This window comes from Condylura cristata, unplaced genomic scaffold, assembly GCF_000260355.1.
Source record: "Condylura cristata isolate star-nosed mole 26May11 unplaced genomic scaffold, ConCri1.0 scaffold00008, whole genome shotgun sequence".
Classification (NCBI taxonomy): domain Eukaryota; kingdom Metazoa; phylum Chordata; class Mammalia; order Eulipotyphla; family Talpidae; genus Condylura; species Condylura cristata.
The window spans coordinates 38,160,914-38,180,075 of record NW_004567109.1 but is presented as its reverse complement, the minus strand read 5'-3'; the positions used below and the strand labels follow the sequence as shown (position 1 = coordinate 38,180,075).

Genomic DNA, 19,162 nt, shown 5'->3' with positions numbered 1-19,162 from the left:
AATAACAAGAATAATGAACAGCCATATACCAGAGACATTTTGTGGGGGTGGAGTGGGGAATGGGATCAAAAACGGGGGATGGGGGTGGGGAGGGAAGTGCACGGGATTATGGTGAGGGCACACAGGTGACTTGGTGATGGGAAACCCGCAGGGATTACAATTGAGATTGAAAAAAAAAAAAGTACAGAATGATGTAAAAATAGACTGTTATATAAAAAAAATGTCATGTTGGAGGGACCATTTCTATCATGGCAGCCACCTTCCCTGTCTTCCATATGCTGAAGGAAGCTATGAAGCCTCTCTGAACCTTGGCTTTCAGATAATCACTGTTAAGTTAGAAAGGATAAAGAAAAATACATGCAAGAAGTGCTCAGAGAGAAGTAATCATTATCATCATCCCATCTTTGCCATGGGGTACTATCATCAGGAATTATTAGGAGTCTGGAGTTGGGAGAGGAGGAGCAGGAAAGAGTATGCGCTTTTCTTCTACTGGCTGCAACTATGCACAGATTCAAAAGACAAAATGCTGTGTACCCAGATTTCTTCTGAGCTTTATATCCATGATCACATTTGATCTTCAGTCATGTTGCCAAGTAACCTCTTTTACATATGAGCAAACTGAGGGTCCAAGACATATTTATAGTCACCCAGTCAGAGCACCCCCCAAGTCTATCCCATTCAAAGCCCAAGTTCTTCTCATAGCATGTGGCTGCCTCTTACGTATTTGTCAAAAGCTTCAAACATAAAGGGGAAACAGTCCACCCAACCAGAAAGCACTGCTGCAGAATCAAGAGCCAGGTCCTGGCTGATATTTGCTCTGTGTATCATCTAAGAATATTTTTAAGACCAAACACTAAGGAGGAAAAACCTGCTAAACATCAGTTGCTGGGAAGGCACAAATAAGGGAAATTGCCTTCTGAGACTTTCACCAGAAAGGAAAGCCCAGCCGTATGCCTGTGGTCACTCATGCAGACGCAGTGGTCACACCGCAGGACAGCGGTAGCAACTTAAAACAGTCTTTCCTTACACATGTTCTTTTAAAAAAAAACATAAATACAGAGAGTGAAATTGTGGTTACCAGGGACTGGGAGGTAAGAAGATGTGACTGAATGGTACAAGCTCACAACAAGTGGTAAATAAGTCCTACAGATCTGATGCACAATATGGCAAATGTAAACAACATTGTATTATAATAATCAAATTTTAATTTGATTTTTATATTCAAACATTATAGTATTATAATAATCAAATTTTTAAGAGATTAGATCTTAATTATTTCTACCACAAAAGAAATGATTAAATTATATGACATGATAGAAAGGTTAACTATCACCATAATGAATATTATATTACAACATCAAAATGCATGAAATAAACATGTTGTACACCTAAGATTTATTATATAATGTTACATTTCAAGTATGTCTCAATTTCAAAATAGTGCTCTTCCCTAAAGTACTCTCCTTGCTCCCCAACTGCACTACCCTGCAGGCATACACAGGTTTTAGGATGAGAAGCTGCTCAGACTGGTTCTCATTTTCACCAGCCACATACACTGCTGCATCCCAGTGATGACAGAACACCTGAGAGGGGAAAAGGACAAGAGTTCAAAGAATCCACCTGCAAATGTGCTCCCACCTTTCCCAAAGAACCATTCTGTAGATGTGGCAGACCTGCCCATGGTCAAGGCTCTTTGAGGTATGAAAGCACATTAGCACTGACAAAGCTAGGGTCACAGCTTTCTTTGAGCCCTGAAAGGGCTGGTAAGTCATCAGCAGTGTCTGGTCTCCCTCAGTGCCTTTTAGATCCCAGATAACATGATCAGAGCTCACAGGCTCTGAGATTTCAAAGACAGGCATCAAAAGGGGTCCTGATAATGGAGGGATGACATGAAAAGCTGAAAGTGGGTGTCCTTCCATCATGAATAATGTGTCTTCTGCAAAACACAGAGAATGGTGTAAGAAAGGGCTGGTGGGTATATTTTAAAGGTTTGGTTTCCTTATTTTAAGAAAAGAAATGGGGCTACAGCAAGCTCATACAGAACCTTTGTACATGATGGAAAATGTACAAAGCCCTCTAGCATGTGACCTCAGTCCCCATCAGACAAGCCTGTCTTGTGAGCAGCACAGCTGTCCAAGCAAATGTGACAGCCCTGAGGAGCTGATCATCACTGGGCTTCCCTTAAGGTGCCAGGTCCAAGCCAGAAGCTTCACAAACACTGCTTCATTTCTTCCTTACAAGGACCCTGCAAAAAAGATCAAGTTACAGGTGCTGAAATAAGGCTCAGAAAGGTTAGATTACAGGGCTATGGAACCTGGTCCTTATTTGCGTTATTGAGTTAACCTGGTTCTTGTTTGTTACCATCCTGGTGTTGAAAACCTAATCAACCAGGATGAGCTTTCTCCTGTGTGGGGGACAGAGGGTTTTGTGGTGGAGGAGGGATGCTGTATATGTGAGACAGCTAAAGCACCTGCAGGTGCTTAAAGGTTCTGAAATGTGAGCTACCATTCCTCCCAGTTCAGCCAATGCCCTCTGCCCTCCAACCCTGCCCTGGTGATGAACCCCTCTCAACCCAGGAATATGGGTCTAGTCACCACTGACTATTGTGTAATCCACAATAAACTTTCCTCGTTTGAAACAAGTTATCGGCCATTTCAAAACGTGTGCGTGGTTAACTGGTAGAAGTCAAAAGACCTTCACAGTCCATAAGTTATAAAACCTGCTCGAGCTAAGAAGCCTGGCAAGTAGTTGCACAAGGCATTCCCAGGATTAAACATCAGGTATCACTCTAGAAAGTATAAATGCCAGGCCACTGTCAAAATAGCCTGAAGTGACTGCTTAAATATACAGATTTCCTTTTTTTCTTTTAATCTTAAAGTGGGGACCAAAGTCTGCATCTTTTCAACACCCGTGAGGAGCTTCTGAAAAAACAGAGTAGTACAAGAAGTTGCACTGAAGATAAGCAGCTTTAAAATGAAAAGCCTTAAATAAGCCGTGCAAGGAGAAGGAGACAAAGGAGGGAGGAAGGGCAGTAAGAGGGAACATCCATTGGGCAACTTTTATGCAGGAATATGGGTCCATTGAAGAATTTTTATACAGGAATATGGGTCTATTAAATGCCTCACATTTAATCTTTACAACAACCCGTCAAAGGATATATTATTATGCTTATTTTACAGAGGGAGAAACAAAGGCTTGTTAAAGTTAAGTAATTGGAAAAAGTCACATATCTAACAAACATCAGGGTTGAAACATGAACCAGATCTGCTTGGCTCTGAATCCCATGCCATTCAGGTCACGTTCTTCATTTGCAACCCTGTTTGGCAGAGAAACAAACAGAAGTTTCAGCGCCACCCAATAGTGTATGCATGGATGTACCCCTGAAAAGGCCACAAGGAAACCTCGCACAATATAGGTCTGAAGGCAGAAAGGGCTGCAGCCTTGAGGCACCCAACTCCATCCTCGGCAGCTACTGGCAATGTGCTCCTTATGGGAGCAGAAGCCTGCAGTGAAGGACGAAGGGGCAGCACGTGAGTGGAGGCATCGTGCCTGCTCCCAGTGCATCACACATGTGTGCCCACTCCCTCCTAGGCTTGCAGGTAGGTAGAAATCAGCACTGTCTGACCATGAGACTAACCAAAGGAGTTCAAGTCCCAAATACCAGCATGCATGGAAGCAGTTGGCTTTCCCTCTCTGCACAAAGTCACTTCCTATGGTGGAAGTGGAATTTGTTCTCTTAGGTCCCACTGACACCGGGTGGCTCCATGACTCACAGATCCTACAAAAATGAAAGTATGATATTGTGATCATAGGACCTTCACTGAATTGAACACGGAGCAAACTCGCAATTGCCACTATGAATGGCATGCATCAAACAAAAGTATTCAAGTCACCTTATGGTTTCTGTTCTCTATTTCCACACAGGAATCCTGGTGGCGGCAGCTGCAAGCTCCTTCTGGTCTCTTTCCCTGTTTCTTGGAGTCTTCAACTGACTGGCCACTCCCCAGTTGCCCTTTTTTTGTAATCATTAAACATCTGTACATACCATTTGTCTTTTTATCTGACTGTACCCCCCTAAAAGGAAAGCTGGGTAGGTTACACAAGAGTACACATGGCTCAGAGTGCAGCGCTCTGACACAGTGTTCTAGTATTCTCTTTAAAATTAATACAGTGGTTCAATGATGGGAGAAATATAGGGAAATCAAAGAATATAGGAACCAGAAAAAATAAATAAATAAGCAAAATTCACAGACGACTATAAATGAGAGATATATTGCAGTGGAAGGGGAGGGAGAGGAATCAAAACAGGGACCTGGTGTTGCAAGAGGGTAAGACGCAGCAATATGAAGCAACTGGCAGTCACTGCAGCATGTCAGTTCAACCCTGGTGTGGGAACTGACCCACGTGGCACAGAAGACCTCCCCTGTCTTGCCTGATGCCACTCCCCTCAGCAGCGTAGGTATTTCACTTAATTAGCCTGTTCTGTTCCCCACTCTGTCTCTGGTAAATCCTCTCACCGACCCACCCACCCCCCTCATCTCTGGCCTGCACCCCAGCTCTTGCATGCATGGATAAATAAATCTTTAAAAAAAAAAAAAAACAAGAGCGGGAAGAGCACAAGGGACTATGCTGATGGTTCAAGGGTGGATTAGTGGTAGGAATTTTATGGGGACTACACCTGAGAAGAGGAAGCAAACGTTATACAAAAATGAACAGTGATGTAAAATATGTATTAATAATTAATTTTTTAATAAAATAAAAGATAAGTAACACATGGTAACTAAAACCAGCCAACATTCAAATGCCTAGTGTGTACCAGGCATTATCCTAAATGTGTCTGTTACAACAATATGAACTCCCACATACCATAGCTTGTATCCTGTAGAGACAGATATCAAGGGGCTTACTCGGTGAGATCACATAGTTAATAAAGACAAAATGTGGATAGTTTCCCACAGCCTTTCACTGAAGAGAGAAAAATTAGAGCTGTATGTCTTTGACATCAGACAGACCCAGGTGTAAAGTCTAGCTCAGCAATTTATTAGCTATTTCTTTAGGTAAGCTGCTTCAACCTTTCTGTGTCTCATTTTCTGCTTCTGTAAAATGTGATAAAACATCTACCTTGAGGAGATGTTCAAGTAAAGAACCTAGAATTGTGCCTGCCTAGCCACTTAGTCGTGTATTGATGGAGCTGCTACCGTGTAAAAATAGATGGTGGGAAAAGTGAAGAAATCAAGATCCTTGCCCTGGAGCTGTGCAATGCCTACTGCCTAGGCGAGGAAAACAAGTCTGAGCCATTTTGGAAGGATGTGCTGTGCACCAGGTAGCACTAAACACAGAGCAGAACAGAGTGCCAGAGTGAATGAGGCAAACCAAGCCAACTTGGACAGTCAGAGAAGGACACCTATGGGTCGATCGGGCCATATCTGTCACCAGCCTTGACACTATATCCATCCAATCTTTCAGGAAATATGATTTATGCTTTCTTCAGATTCTATCCTGAATCCAAAATGTCTGGAGTTCCCTCTTCCTTAAGAGAGATAATGGGGAATAGAGAGAAATGGGGTTAAAAAAAAAACATATCTATAAAGTGTTCATAGTTACAAAGCAAAAAGAGAAACCCAAAATAATTCTGGGGCAGAAAGCATGATACAGGGATAAGAGTTGAATTTTGTTGAATATAACTTCTATTATACATCTAAGTTTGGAACTATGTAATATTCTATATAATTACAAACATAAATTTTATAACAACCCCTAAAATGTGAAGGCTAAATAATGCAAATCACCCAAATAGAAAATTCATGTTGTAATAAGAGAAACTATCTCAAATACTTAAAGATACAAGTAACTGCCCTAATGTGAAATACACACACACACACACAATATTTTATACCTTAAATTATCTTGGAGGCAGTATTGGTATTACAATTCTGATATATTCTGAGACTACATATTATGGCATAAAACAAATAAATAATTATGTTGGTATAACTGAGAAATGAATTTTTGACATAGGTAAAAGGAGATATAGATACAAGAGACACTGATGTAAATGGCTGATAAAATTAAATAAAAACCCCATGTCCCTAAATGTGTGTTAGAATTATTATATGAATACTTTATCTTATAAAAAAAATTGGTTTCTGTCTATTGAAAAGGACTAGACACAAAAGTCAACCAAGACTGTAGTCTTGAAACACCACTTCCCTCCAAATGGAACAAGTTTTTGAAAAATAACTGATTCTAACACTGGGACAGAAAAAGTCCTAGAAGGGCCTGGCTTCTGCTACCAGAAAGCTGGGAAGAGTCAAAAATTGCCAGGTTGTGTGAAAAGGACTCAGAAGCCAACTTAAACGGGTCTGACAGCCTAAACATGGTCTATTTGAGCACTAATAAGAATAATAATTATTCTAGACTCAACCAAGTAACACACTGAGTTATGAATAATAGAGGAAAAGAGAGAAAGTTCATTATTCACCTTAGAAGAAGGCAAGAGAACCACTTTTTTATTTTTGAAAGCTGGTAAACACACAGAAAGTTGAGCTTTTTCCCTACCTTTACTATGTGAACTATTCGGGGTGGTCATCAATTTGAAAAGGGAAAGTTCTTCATAGAAGTATTCCAGCTAACATGGAAGAAGGACTGATAGAATTCACCATTTGCAATGCCTGATAAAATAACAGAAGAGGGCAATGATAACAATAACAACCATGTATTATATAACCCCTATGGAAATAGAAAACACAAATTATGAGACAGACTTGCAAAAATCTAATCTGATTTTAAATATGATCAAGTCTCTAAATTTAACTATCAGGAAATACAGGAGGTAGAGGAACACCATGAGGATGCAGTCAACAAAATCCAGACTGGTGCAAACATTTTGGCTTTTTGACAAAAAGACTGCAAGGCAACAAAAACAGAAATGGAAAGGAAGTTTTAAAGGTTGAGATTTAAGAGCAATATCAACGAACTTCAGTGCATGAACACTGCACCTTAGTTCAAACAAACTGTAAAAAGGGAGAAGTGATACTTCACTTTAAAAAACTGGGAAAATTTTAATAAACTGGCTATTTGATGATATTAAGGAATTACTATTAATATTCTAGGTGAGATGAGGACTTGCGGAAAATGTTTTTAAAAGAAGCCCTTGTATTTGAGAGACACATTGAGATATTTAAGGATAAAATGATATAATGACTGGGATTTAGCTCATAATAATTCAGAGGGACAAGTACAGATAGAGAAGAAGTGAGACTGATCATAAGTAGATAATTAATTGTTGAAGCTCAGAGGGGAGGACTTGGGGTTTTTTCCTTCTACTTGAGTTGTTTCCCATTCCAATTTTAATACATATTTGAAATTAAAAGTACTTACTTATTATATATTAAATGCTATAATATACACTGGATATATTTTTATATACACTCATAGATAGCTCTAACCCACCTCTTCTTACTACCCATGCTGCTAGTCGGGACCACCATCATTTCTCATCTGAATTACTGCTGCAGTCTCTTCACTAATGTCTTTGCCTCCATCCTTACCTCCCTGCAATCTAGTAAATAAAAGTGTGTTAAGAAATAAGGCATTTTGGGTCCTCCCTGGTGGTGCTGCAGGTGAAAGCACAGCACTTGGGGCTAAGGCTACTTCCATATGAGTTAATCCCTGCCTGCCCCTGAAGTGACCCACATGGCGTTGCAGATCGCTCCTGACCCACCCGCTGTTCCCCTCAGCAGTGTACTTCATTCAGCCGGCCTGTTCTGCTCCCCACTCTGTCTCTGGTGAATCATCTCAGCGTCCCTGTACCTCTGGCCTGTATCCCAGTTCTGTACGCATAAATAAATAAATCTTAAAAAAAAAAAAGAAAGAAAGAAAAAAAGAAGACATATTATTTTTACTCTTCTGCTTAAAATCCTTCAATGGTTCCTATACTACTTAGAGTAAAAATCTTCCTGTGGCCTAAAAGATCTAAAGGAGTTGGCCTCTGATGCATCTCTGTTCCCATCTCCCACCTCTCTTTCCATCTCTTTTCTGTAGTCACTAGTTAGCATATACCTGACCCCGCACCATGGCACCTAAGCTATCGCATTCTTCTCCCAGATAGCCCCCTGATTTGCTTTATTGCTTCTCGTATATCTCTGCTGAACTGTTTCTTTTCAGAAAGTTTTCCAGATCACCATATAAAATGCAGCACCTGCAATCTCCAATCTCCTTATTCTATTTTATTTCATGGTACTTTTTTTTAAATCTTGATTTATTTCTATTTCCACCTACTAGAAAAGAAGTTCCATAAAAGAATACATATCGCTTGTTTGGAACACTCATTTCTGAAGCATCTAGCTCAATAAGTATTGTTGATGTTTCACCTTAATCTCTGAAACTATAAACTAGTTGTTCTCAGCAATACTGCACAGAGTATTGAGCAAAAAGCAGCGGAGCACATAGGAAACACAATACGAACTGTCTGTATGTCCTTCAAAAACACTTCCACTTTATCTTGTAGGTCCTATGGAGCCCCGTTATATATAACAGACCTTCAAATTTTAGCTGTAATCACTCTTGCCACCTGGAAGTGGTAAACTAAAATAAAAGAAGCACACACATGTATGGTGTTTATATGGCATATGTTCTAGGAGGTTTATCATCTTCTAATTAAAGAAGCTGAACCATTATACTTCTGGTTAGCCACTTCAGACAATTGTTTGCTGCTGGATTAAAATAAAATGTCCCTGCATAAAGAGATCTGGAAAAGGGCAATCATTCACCCACAAGATTCTTTGAAGAAAAAAAATGCCCCAAGGATACTAGCAATTTGGGATAGGGTGATTATTCGGAAAAAAACCTATTCAAGAATTAAGAAATCTCTCTTGCTGATTGTCCACCAAAGCCCTAGAATGGACCATGGTTTACGGCATAGGGTGTTATAGGTCAGAATGGATAGACATAAAGAAATGCGGGGGTCACTGTCTCCTCTCTCTGTCCCCACAGGCAAACACCAAATCCATCCCATATTTGTACACCCCCACAACTGGTCAATGCACTCACTCCAGCTCTGGCTTCCTAATACTCCTGCTAACAGGTCTTCCTTACCCTTGCCTTAGAGCTTTCCATGTCTTCTCCACTGATGTTATTAAAATGCAAATTTGCCTTTATCAGTTCTTAGAAATGTTCAGGTACTCCAGGTAGCAGGATCTTTACAAAGCCCAGAATGACCTGGCAACTGCTTACCTTCCTACCACCCTTATTCCTCCTCCATTCTCCAGTGCAGTTCTCCCAAGAGCCCAAGATTTTGCTTTCTTCTAGTGTTTTGTGCATGCTTCCCTAAGTACGCTTTGCTGTCTCAAGAGTATTTTTGTAGTCTCCTCTCTAGCATTAATCCTCATATGTTATATTTTGTGCTTCATTCCAAGAAAAATCATTGTAAAAGATTATTTTCAGGGTTAAGGGTTTTGTAGTCTCTATTCCCCTAGTTTTTGAGTCAACCATGATTACACCTTATACTTACCTTTTTTTGTGTTTCTCTAGAAAATTTTGCAAGTATAATCTCATGCAGGAATCTTATTTTTCTTTTGGTAAGAGTGTTGTTATTGGCCCACTCCTAACAACAAAATTGCCATCTTTTTTTCCAACTATCTAGTCCTTGGGATCAAAATATAACCTCAAAAGCATTTCTTATAATGCATAATGTAGATATGGGCATAGCTGAAGTCTTGGTTATTTTGTGAGTTAGCTTTTAGTTATTTCTATTCATATTTATGCTTTTTCTAAAATAAAATAAAAACTTAGACAAACAACCTATAAATCCTTAATAAAAATTGTTCAGACTTTACCTTCAACATGGTAAAATAAAACACAAGATAATATTAAATTCTGAAGCTGAAGGAGAAATCAAATAGTCTTGAGGAATTCTGGGTTAAAGGACATTATAGAAAGTATTCTCAGGGTCACGATGGCTCAGAATCTGCAGTTATTTCCTTAAAATTTTAAAACAATATTTATATAGGGAAAATCCCTCAGTCACTGTCCTGAAGATGGTCACTGATGCTTTTGAAGATCTCAAAGTGATGGTGCTTTCCAGGAGTTAGAACTCTATATACAACATCCAGTTGAATATTGTATCTGTCACCTGCTAGCTTTGTTGGAGCCTTGAACAAATCACTTAGCCAAGTCTCTTCAGCCATAAAATAAACATAATTATACTTGGCTCATAAGGCAGTTGTAAAAATGAAGTAAAAACAATGTTCGTGGATGCAATTTGTAAACTAAAAATAGGGCATTGATTGTTTTACTCATGGTCAATGTCAAAGAGCAATGCTAATAAAAGATAAAGTCCTTCCCATAACTTCAGAGCTCCACCAGAGTCCATTTATTTCACCAAGCTGTTATTTTTATTGTTATTGGAAGTACATCAAAAGGATCTCTACTGAGCCTGGGCAAGTAACAAATAAATCCAGAATGTACTATTAAATTCCCACAATTAATTATTGAACCTGTGTACTTTATGCTTGCTTTTTGAAAAAGCTTCTTGGTATATTACAAACCTTAATATGAACAGCTGAGTTAGCATTACATTAAGAACTCAAGCATCCAAACTGGAACCATGTGCAAATCTGCTATTAATTGATGGACTGTCGGCAGCTGCTGCACATCTGTGAGGCCCTAGTCACGGTAAATAAAAAAAAGCTGCCATTGTTTTTAAAGCAGCACAGCTTTTCTGCCAACAGAACACCCTTGGAGCACCCTCCAATTTTCTATAAATTCTATGTTTGGGACTCTGCTGTAATGCTCTAATTTCTAACCCTTTAAGTTCTTTAAAGGATTTTAAGAGGAAAGGGTTATCTAAATATTTGTGTAAACCACTAATGTAAAAAAATCATTGTTTTCTTATATTCAAAGCCTCTACAGACCTCAAAAGAATTCAGAAAGGAATGCTGTCAATCTAGCCACTTCCAAAGGAGAGTTCAAAGAAGCAAAAGATAACACTACATAGAGGAAGATGCAACTCACTCTCCCAAACTACTCATTCTAAACAAGGTATAATCTGACAGGCATGAAGGCATTTACCTCAGCATCACTGAGATTGGTCCAAAAAATGCCCATTAATGCTCGATGGTGGGGAGGGAAAGTTACTGTTAACTATGAGCTTCTGTCTCCTCCTGTAACAAACAAGCTAAAATATATAAAGCTCGGCCCTCCCTGGTGGCGCAGCGGGTTAAAGCACAGCACTGAGAATCTAAAGCCGCTTCCGCATGAGTTCAATTCCCGCTTGCCCCGGAGGTGACCACATGGCGTGGCAGACCTCTCCTGACCCGCCCGCTGCTCCCCTCAGCAGTGTACTTCGTCGATCTGCCTGTTCTGCTCCCCACTCTGTCTCTAGTGAAGCCTCTCGCCACCCCTGAGCCTCTGGCCTGTACCCCAGTTTCTGAATGTACAAATAAATAAATCTTTAAAATATATATATATATATATATAAAGCTCAACAGTGATATTCATTTATTTCTTGCCTCTTCCATTTTCCCCATGAGAGCATTTGCTTTTGCTATTCCTTCTCCTAGGAACCTCTTCCTGAAGGGTTCACTGCATGACTGACTCCTCATTCTCAGTAAGGACACTATAAATACCCTTTACAAAGGGGCTTGCTCCCATCTGCTCCCACCTGCCCCATGAAGACATGCACTTCACCAACATTTCTAATTTGAAATATTCAAGTTTCAGGTGCCCCTCCTCTGATCCACATATCTTGATTTGGGCCAGAGAGGCATTTGACTGTAGGGACATGCTTTCTTCATAGAGAACCCCATTGTTAAACTTTGTCTGTACAACCAATTCACCGTACTGATCAGAGAACAAAATGTTTAAAAGCATGGTTGTCCCCAAATGGGAGTCCAGTAATGTCTGAGATCAACTATGGTGTATGAATTCTAAAACAGGCACAGCAAGGCCATAAACTTAGGCCTGATACCAGGTCACAGAACATACTGAGAGAATCCAGAATATGAGGAAATGGTATTCAGGCCATGAAAGTAATGGACTTCATTCAAAAAGTCCTGTGATAGCTCCGTATCTGTTTCCTTGTGCCTGTCAGAATACCCCAAAGAGCGCTTTTGATGGCAAAATAAAGCACAAGGACTCCTTCATTAGTTTGATCACCAAATTTTTTTCTGATCCAAGTTCTTACTCAGAAACAGAATGCAAGACTCATCCCTTCAACTTAGGACTCCTAACCTATTTAAAACAACATTTCCTGCTTAGGTTATAATTAGAAGTGTCTGCTTATTATAATGAACAGGGGAGGGCTTTATGAAGTGTTAATGAGCAACTCCAATTTGTCTGACATCACAGCGAAAGAGTTCAATGACCTCAGGCCACCACCACTTTCACCTAGCACTTACTATGAGACCTTGGGGAAAGTTCACTGTATCTCCTGGAAAGCCTGATTTGTAAATTGAGGAATAATAATAGTACTAGCCTCCAAGAATTCCTTTGAGAATGAAATAAGGGAATTAAGGTTAAGTATTTAACACATGCATATGACTTTCTCACCAAAGATTTTGAATGTTAGTTTTTATGAAATAGAAAGAGTCTCTTAACTCTACTGGCAGGTCCTGCTTTCCCATTTTTCTTAGAAAATACAATGTTATACTTGGGAGGCCAGTGGTCAAAGAGTACAATCAGAGATCTATTTTCTTAGAGCTGAAATATGAAGAGGGGTAAGATAGAGACTGCTGTTGATAAAACCAATATTCATTATTATTCCTTCCACCTTCCTTAGTAAGTTGAGAGACCTCCCTGAATTTCCCACATTTCCCATGCTGCCCTTCAGCAAGGTATGCCCATGTGATTACAATTTAACCAATGGGTTGTGAGTGCAATTGAGGGTAAAACTTGCAGGATGTTTTTTTGAAGGAAGAATTTTGCTGGAAAACAAATGTATGACTGGCCATCCTGGGAAATGAAGGAGAGTAACACCCTGAGAAGCATACAGCATCAAGACAGAAGGAGGCTGGGACCTTTATTGTTTCATAGAGTACAGCTGCCACTTCAGATCAAGTCTCATATGAGCAAGAAATATGCTTCATCTGGAAGCCACAGTTATGATGGACTTTGTTTCATATGGCCAAATCTATAAATGCTGTAGATGTAGAAGAAAATCAGGTTTGGGGCAAATAGAGAATTAAAAAAAGACCTGCAGAAGTAGAAGTCAGCAGAGTAAAAAAGGACATTTTTGTGGTGAATGATTCCTACAGTCAGCCCTTTCCTGTGGGTGCTGGTCAACAGGAATCTCTATCCAGAAGCCTGTAGCCTCCCCGAGGAGCAGCCCACAGACCTTCAACTAACAAGCATTTCCTTAGGAGAAAAAAATTTTATCTCTCCTATATCTTTGCCTTTCTCACATTCAGAATTTATATGTCAGAAATAATGATCTCCTGAGTACGCATGCCATTCTGTTTGAAAATTAACAAGCACTCTAAATTAACATGTCCTCTAAAAAATAAAAAGACAACAATGATCCTCACAAAATAAATAATTTAACTTCTTTTTTTCTGAGAAACCCCACATGTCTCAATAGTATATAAGCTAAATTTAATCTAGGGTTAAGAAAGGGGGGCTGAGGAAATAACTGACTGGATCTTTTCCCACAAATCTATTTTTTCTGAGTTAATCCACAATTCTTGGACCTCCAATAACAATCCTTTTTCCTCTGTACAGTGTAGATTATTACATATCAGTCATCAATGACAATGTAGAGAAGGAAAAAGAAAGAATATGGTAGTGGGTTACACCAACTCCCTGGCAAAAAGTACGTTCTCATAATTACTTGCAGAATTAAACATCCTAGGACCCCAAGGCAATCAACCCAAATTTAGAATATTGAGGTTAGCTCCAAAAACAAAAGACACAGTGGCCTGCTGGAGAGTGTCCATAGGAGAATGCCTAGGGCAATGAAAGGTCGAAAAAACCCATCTCATGAGGAAAAACTGTAAGAGCTAGAAGGAGAAAGGTAAGCCAGAGTATCAGAATTAGGTTTCAAGTAATTCTAGGGTGGTAAATTGAACAGGGTTCCTCTCTTTGCACTCTAGTTTCCCCATCTGTAATAGATAAGGGCAGAAAATCATTAAATTCTTTGATCTATAGCTCCAGAGGAATCTACGTTGCCCCACGGGACAGAACCACAGCCCTCAAAGATATAGCACTGAGATCTGAAGGGCAGATTTCCACTAAACATCTATAGCCAACTTCTAGTGCTGTTTCTTGCCCAGCAATAGAATGAGTCTTCAAAAGCCCAGGCAACCTGACTCAAAGTGTTCGTTAGGGGGTTGGATAGGTTCCTAAAGTAAGTGCTGAGTCTTGGAAGGATCATGGAGCTAAAGGAGCTTCTTGGGCACTAACCAGGACTAACCAGGAAAGTAGACTTTATGGCAGTCAGTCCTGGACACACTCCTATAACTTACTTGGCTATGTGGACCTGATTAAGTTATTTGCCTTTTGATTTTGAGTTCCAGTTTCCTTATTTTAAAAACAGACATAGTAAGACATAACTTGCAGTGTGCTATATTAAAAGAGGTAATACAGTTCAAACACCAAACACACAGCACAGCCTTGAGTTCATAGCTGTTTATAGTTGTCATACCAGCTTTAGAAATGAAGGAGGAAGTGAGAAAAAATTGAGGAGTCAGAGGTTGGAGTTAGTCATCCTGGAAGAAGCATCTGCAGATAGAGGGCTGGAATTTGTGGCCTGGACAAGTAGTTCCACTGCCAAAATAAACTTGGATTTGTAATATAAAAGGATGCGACATATGGGCAGGATCAAAAGGAGCTTGAGAAGGAGGGGAGGAGAGCTGGAAGTTGGAGGTTCATCAGAAGTTGGGGAAGGAATCACCCAGATCTCAGCCACTCATTCAATAATTATAGATTACCTATGAGAAATTATAAAATTGGAAAAGTACCACAAATAGGAAAAGACAGAGTATAATCAAGACAGAAAGAAGCATCTGAACGAGACTAAGAAGAATTCCAGAGAAAGTAGAGAACTCGAGGTCTGTAGTACTGAGCAAAGTTCTTTGGGAAAGAGGGTGGGAAGACAGTTCAAGCCAATAATGTATTTGAAGGAATGCAGAGAATCATAAAACCTCTCCCACCTTTCCTCTGAAATTCCCACTTTTTGAGGAACTAGTAAAACTAAGTTCCTTACAGCCCTAAGGTTCTACAATTGTGGCTTAGAGTGAAAAGGCAAACAAAGTAAAATCCTACACATTTAAGTTAATTATGTTTGTAAAAGAAAAGTGGTGGGTGTGGATGTGTTTATAGAAGGAAAACATACAGGCACACACAAATGAAGTAAAACCAGAAAATATGAGGTGGAATATATCAACTATCAATATCTTGCCTGTGCTATTATGCTACTGTTGTGCAAAATATATCACCACTGAGAAAAATGGACAAAACTTGGAAGCATTTCTCTGTGTTGATTCTCCCAACTGTATGTGCATTTATAATATTTCAATAAACATTTCAGTTACAAACATAGCTACAAAAATAGATAAAATTGTCATTAGGAAAAGTAAATTCATGGTTGAAACTATCAAAACACATAAAAATATTAAAATGGGGCCCTCTCTGGTGGCGCAATGGGTTAAAGCACAGCACTGAGAAGCTAAAACCACTTCAGCATGAGTTCGATCCCTGCCTCGGAGGTGATCCACATGGCCTGGCAGACCTCACCTGGCCAGCCCACTGCAACCCTGTGCAGTATACTTTATCAGTCAGCCTGTTCTGCTCCCCACTCTATCTCTGGTGAAACTTCTCATCACCCCCACACCTCTTGCCTGTACGCCAGTTCAGTATGCATAAATAAATGAATCTTAAAAAAAAAAAAAATGGTTGAGGGCCCTCCCTAGTGGCGCAGCGGGTTAAAGCACAGCACTAAGAAGCTAAAGCCACTTCCGCATGAGTTCGATTCCCGCCTGCCCCAGAGGAGATCCACATAGCGAGGCAGACCTCTCCTGACCAGCCCGCTGCTCCCCTCAGCAGTGCACTTCGTCAATCTGTCTGTTATGCTCCCCACTCTGTCTTTGTGAATTCTCTCACACTCCACATCTCTGGCCTGTACCCCAGTTCCATATGAATAAATAAATAAATAAATCTTTTTAATTAATTAATTAATTAATTAACTCTAACTGGTTGCTGACATAATGGAGAGAATGCAAAACATGTTCCTGAATACTAATATGTTAGAGGAGCTACTTTGGTGGCACAAGGGGGGAAAGCATAGCACTATTATGCTGTCCATAGCCACCACAGTATGAGTTTGATCCCTAGCCGTGGAGCTGACCCACATGACACAGCAGACTTGTGTCTTGTCTGCTGTTCCCCTCAGCAGTGTATTTCAGTAGATCTGCCTGTTCTGCTCCCCACTCTTTCTCTGGTAAATCCTCTCACCACCTATACCTCTGGCCTATACTCCAGTTCTTATATGCATAAATAAATAAATCTTTTTTAAAAAAGTTAAGACACACATAAATTATGGTATAGTTATGGAAATTATGTGCCTATTGTCACTTTAGGAAATAAGGAAAATGGACTATTTCAAAAACTCTTTATTAAAAAAAAAATGAGCCATCCACTTTGCTAGAGATCATTTTTGACCTTGCAGACTCAAGTAGTGAAAACATAAATAAAGAAATTATAGAGAAAAAGTGTTAAGATTTTGGAACATGCTAATATGACTCAAATTCCTACTCTCTGTGACATTGGGAAGCAATTTAACTATGTTAGTTTTTATCCATAAACCCTTTCTTTACCCATAAATGCTTTGTTTATCCATAAACCCTCTTCCTAGCAGGCCCTCAATAAATTGTTTTTTGTCTGAATCAATGACTCCTGCACATACTGGTATCAGCTACTCACTGTTACTCAAACGTTTTTTTTTTCTATATTTCTAGTCAACTCCTGAGTGGAATGTCCTCCCCCACCCCCTTTTCCACCTGAGAAAACTTGGCCTACACTTCATTGTCAGCTCTGGGTTCTCTTCAGCAAACAGAAGCCTTAAACAACCCACAAAACCTACTTCTTGCCCCTGCTATCTATCTCCTGCTTTGTTACAGCTCCATCGATGCCTGTCTGCGTTATTGTTCCAGGAGCAACTTGAGTGTCAACTCTGTTCCTGTTTCATCTCTGTGTGACTTTGCTAACTGTATGGACACATCAAACCTGGCCCCTCACCTCTTCCACTCTGGCTCCAGCTACTGGATAAGAGGTACATGGTAACACCCACTAAACTAACTGAATTCTCTCCTCCTGGAATTGAGATTGGGATTCAGACAGATTATCAGTGAAGACTGTTTACTTGAATTAGTGAGATATAACTTGGGGCCAACAGGGAGACCATGCTCTTTCCAGAGAGAGAATGAAGTGAAGGAACAAATGCATAAAACAGAGCTAAACAAGAACTAAGAGCACTACTGAGACAAGGCGTAGCTGGAATTCAAAGCCATGATGAAGCTTCACTCTCTGACCCTGCGACCCAGAAGTTAACCTATGACTTTATAACAATGCCCTTTCTTTGATTTTTCAATTGAGATCCTTTGAAATGGGAGAGGGAGGACAGATAGACTGGCCAAGGTCTATGGGTACTTTGGTAGTGGGCAAGCTAGTGACCACACCTAAGGGAGAAATCCTATGCAGTCAAAACACTAACAAAGATGTAAAACTCTATTAATAAAAAATATGAGGGGTGCTTTAAAATAGGCTGAATTACTTGCAAAGACCATTTACAAAGACATAGGTAAAGACTCACATACTTTTTCCTTCAACCCTTTATAGCTTTACTTTTCCTCTGGAGATATTCTTCCCAATTTTATCCAATAATTTCAAACCCTACACAGCCCACAGGCTGACTTTAAATATAACCTAACCAAAGAGGAGACTCTGCAGTCCCTATATAGTGTCATTCCATGATGGCACAAACATTAGAGCTTTCCTTATTCCTATTTAAATCACTTCCTTCTGCAGGCCTCAATTTCCACACTCATAAAATGAGTGTATTGGATGAGGCTGGTGGTCATCAAATTGGATACTTCCCTGCCCTAGAACCCCGCCCACAAGAAACCACTGCTAAAAGAAGAGAGTCAAGTGGTCTCCAGAAAACAGTGCCCAAACTGCAATCTTCACTTTAGCCAAAGTTGCTGTGTTTCCATCAATTTCATATATATAAGACAGGATAAGGATTTACTAAGAAAATGAATGCAGTACTAATTACATATGAAAACCCCAAGCTATAAAGCCCATAAAGTTCTGTGATTCCAGTAGCAATAGTGAAATAAAATCAACAAAACATCTACTACTCCCTGTTATAGAAACTCTATCTGTCAACATTTTTATCATCACAACAATCATATAAGGTAGATATTTTTAACCTTATCCTAAAATGAGGACCCAAATCACATAAATTACTTCTGGCAAAGATAGGATTTGAGTACAGAAAACACAGGCTTAGATCTAAGTTTTTATCCACCATCCTGTCTTCTAAGTCCTGTTTAGGGCAAGAACTGTTGGCTTTGTGGCTCATTTTATCTCACCGCCTAGTGCTTGGGCTGATAGTCACTTAATAGTGTTTGCGGCATGAATAAATGTTTCAATGAACAAAGGAAATCTATCCTGAATCCCATGAAAACTGAGACACACACTTAAGCTTTCTAGGTTTTCAGTTGCCTCCCTGTATTAACTCTAGTCAAACAGTACCATTTTGTAACTCGGGCCTTTTCCATATCATTCCCAGAAAAGCCAAGTACCTTCTTGCAGTCAGGAAGATTCTTGGTCTGGTTTGACCTGGACTGCTAACAGTACTATCAGCTTGATGGGTCATGGATGGACCCAAGTTCATGATCTTCCACTCATGATCAATATGTTCATTCCTTTTATATCAGGGTTTCTCAACCTTCTCACTATTGATATTTTGAGTTAGATCATTCTTTGTTGTGGAGAGCTGTCTTGTTCATTGTAAAATGTTTAACAGTACCCTGGCCTGTACCCATTACATGCCAGTAAGAACTGTTACTTTAGCCCACCCTAGCACTTGTTACAGTCAAAATGTCTCCAGCCACTGACCCTCATTGATAACCACTGGCTTACATGAATTATCTTTTGTATAAATAGT

At 39.7% G+C, this 19,162-nt stretch overlaps 1 protein-coding gene across 8 annotated transcripts in view; it reads right to left on the bottom strand.

Annotated features, from left to right (window-relative positions):
* Window positions 1-19,162, bottom strand: part of DNAJC6 (DnaJ (Hsp40) homolog, subfamily C, member 6) — a 128,002-nt gene that overhangs the window by 57,128 nt on the left and 51,712 nt on the right. The window contains exon 1 of one of the 8 annotated variants that reach the window (XM_012722454.1): window positions 6,559-6,599. The exons of the other annotated variants lie outside the window; for them this stretch is intronic. Coding sequence (XP_012577908.1) covers window positions 6,559-6,589 — 31 coding nt within the window. The 5' untranslated portion in view covers window positions 6,590-6,599. Of the gene's footprint in view, window positions 1-6,558; window positions 6,600-19,162 lie in introns of those variants that run through there. 8 annotated transcript variants of the gene reach the window in all.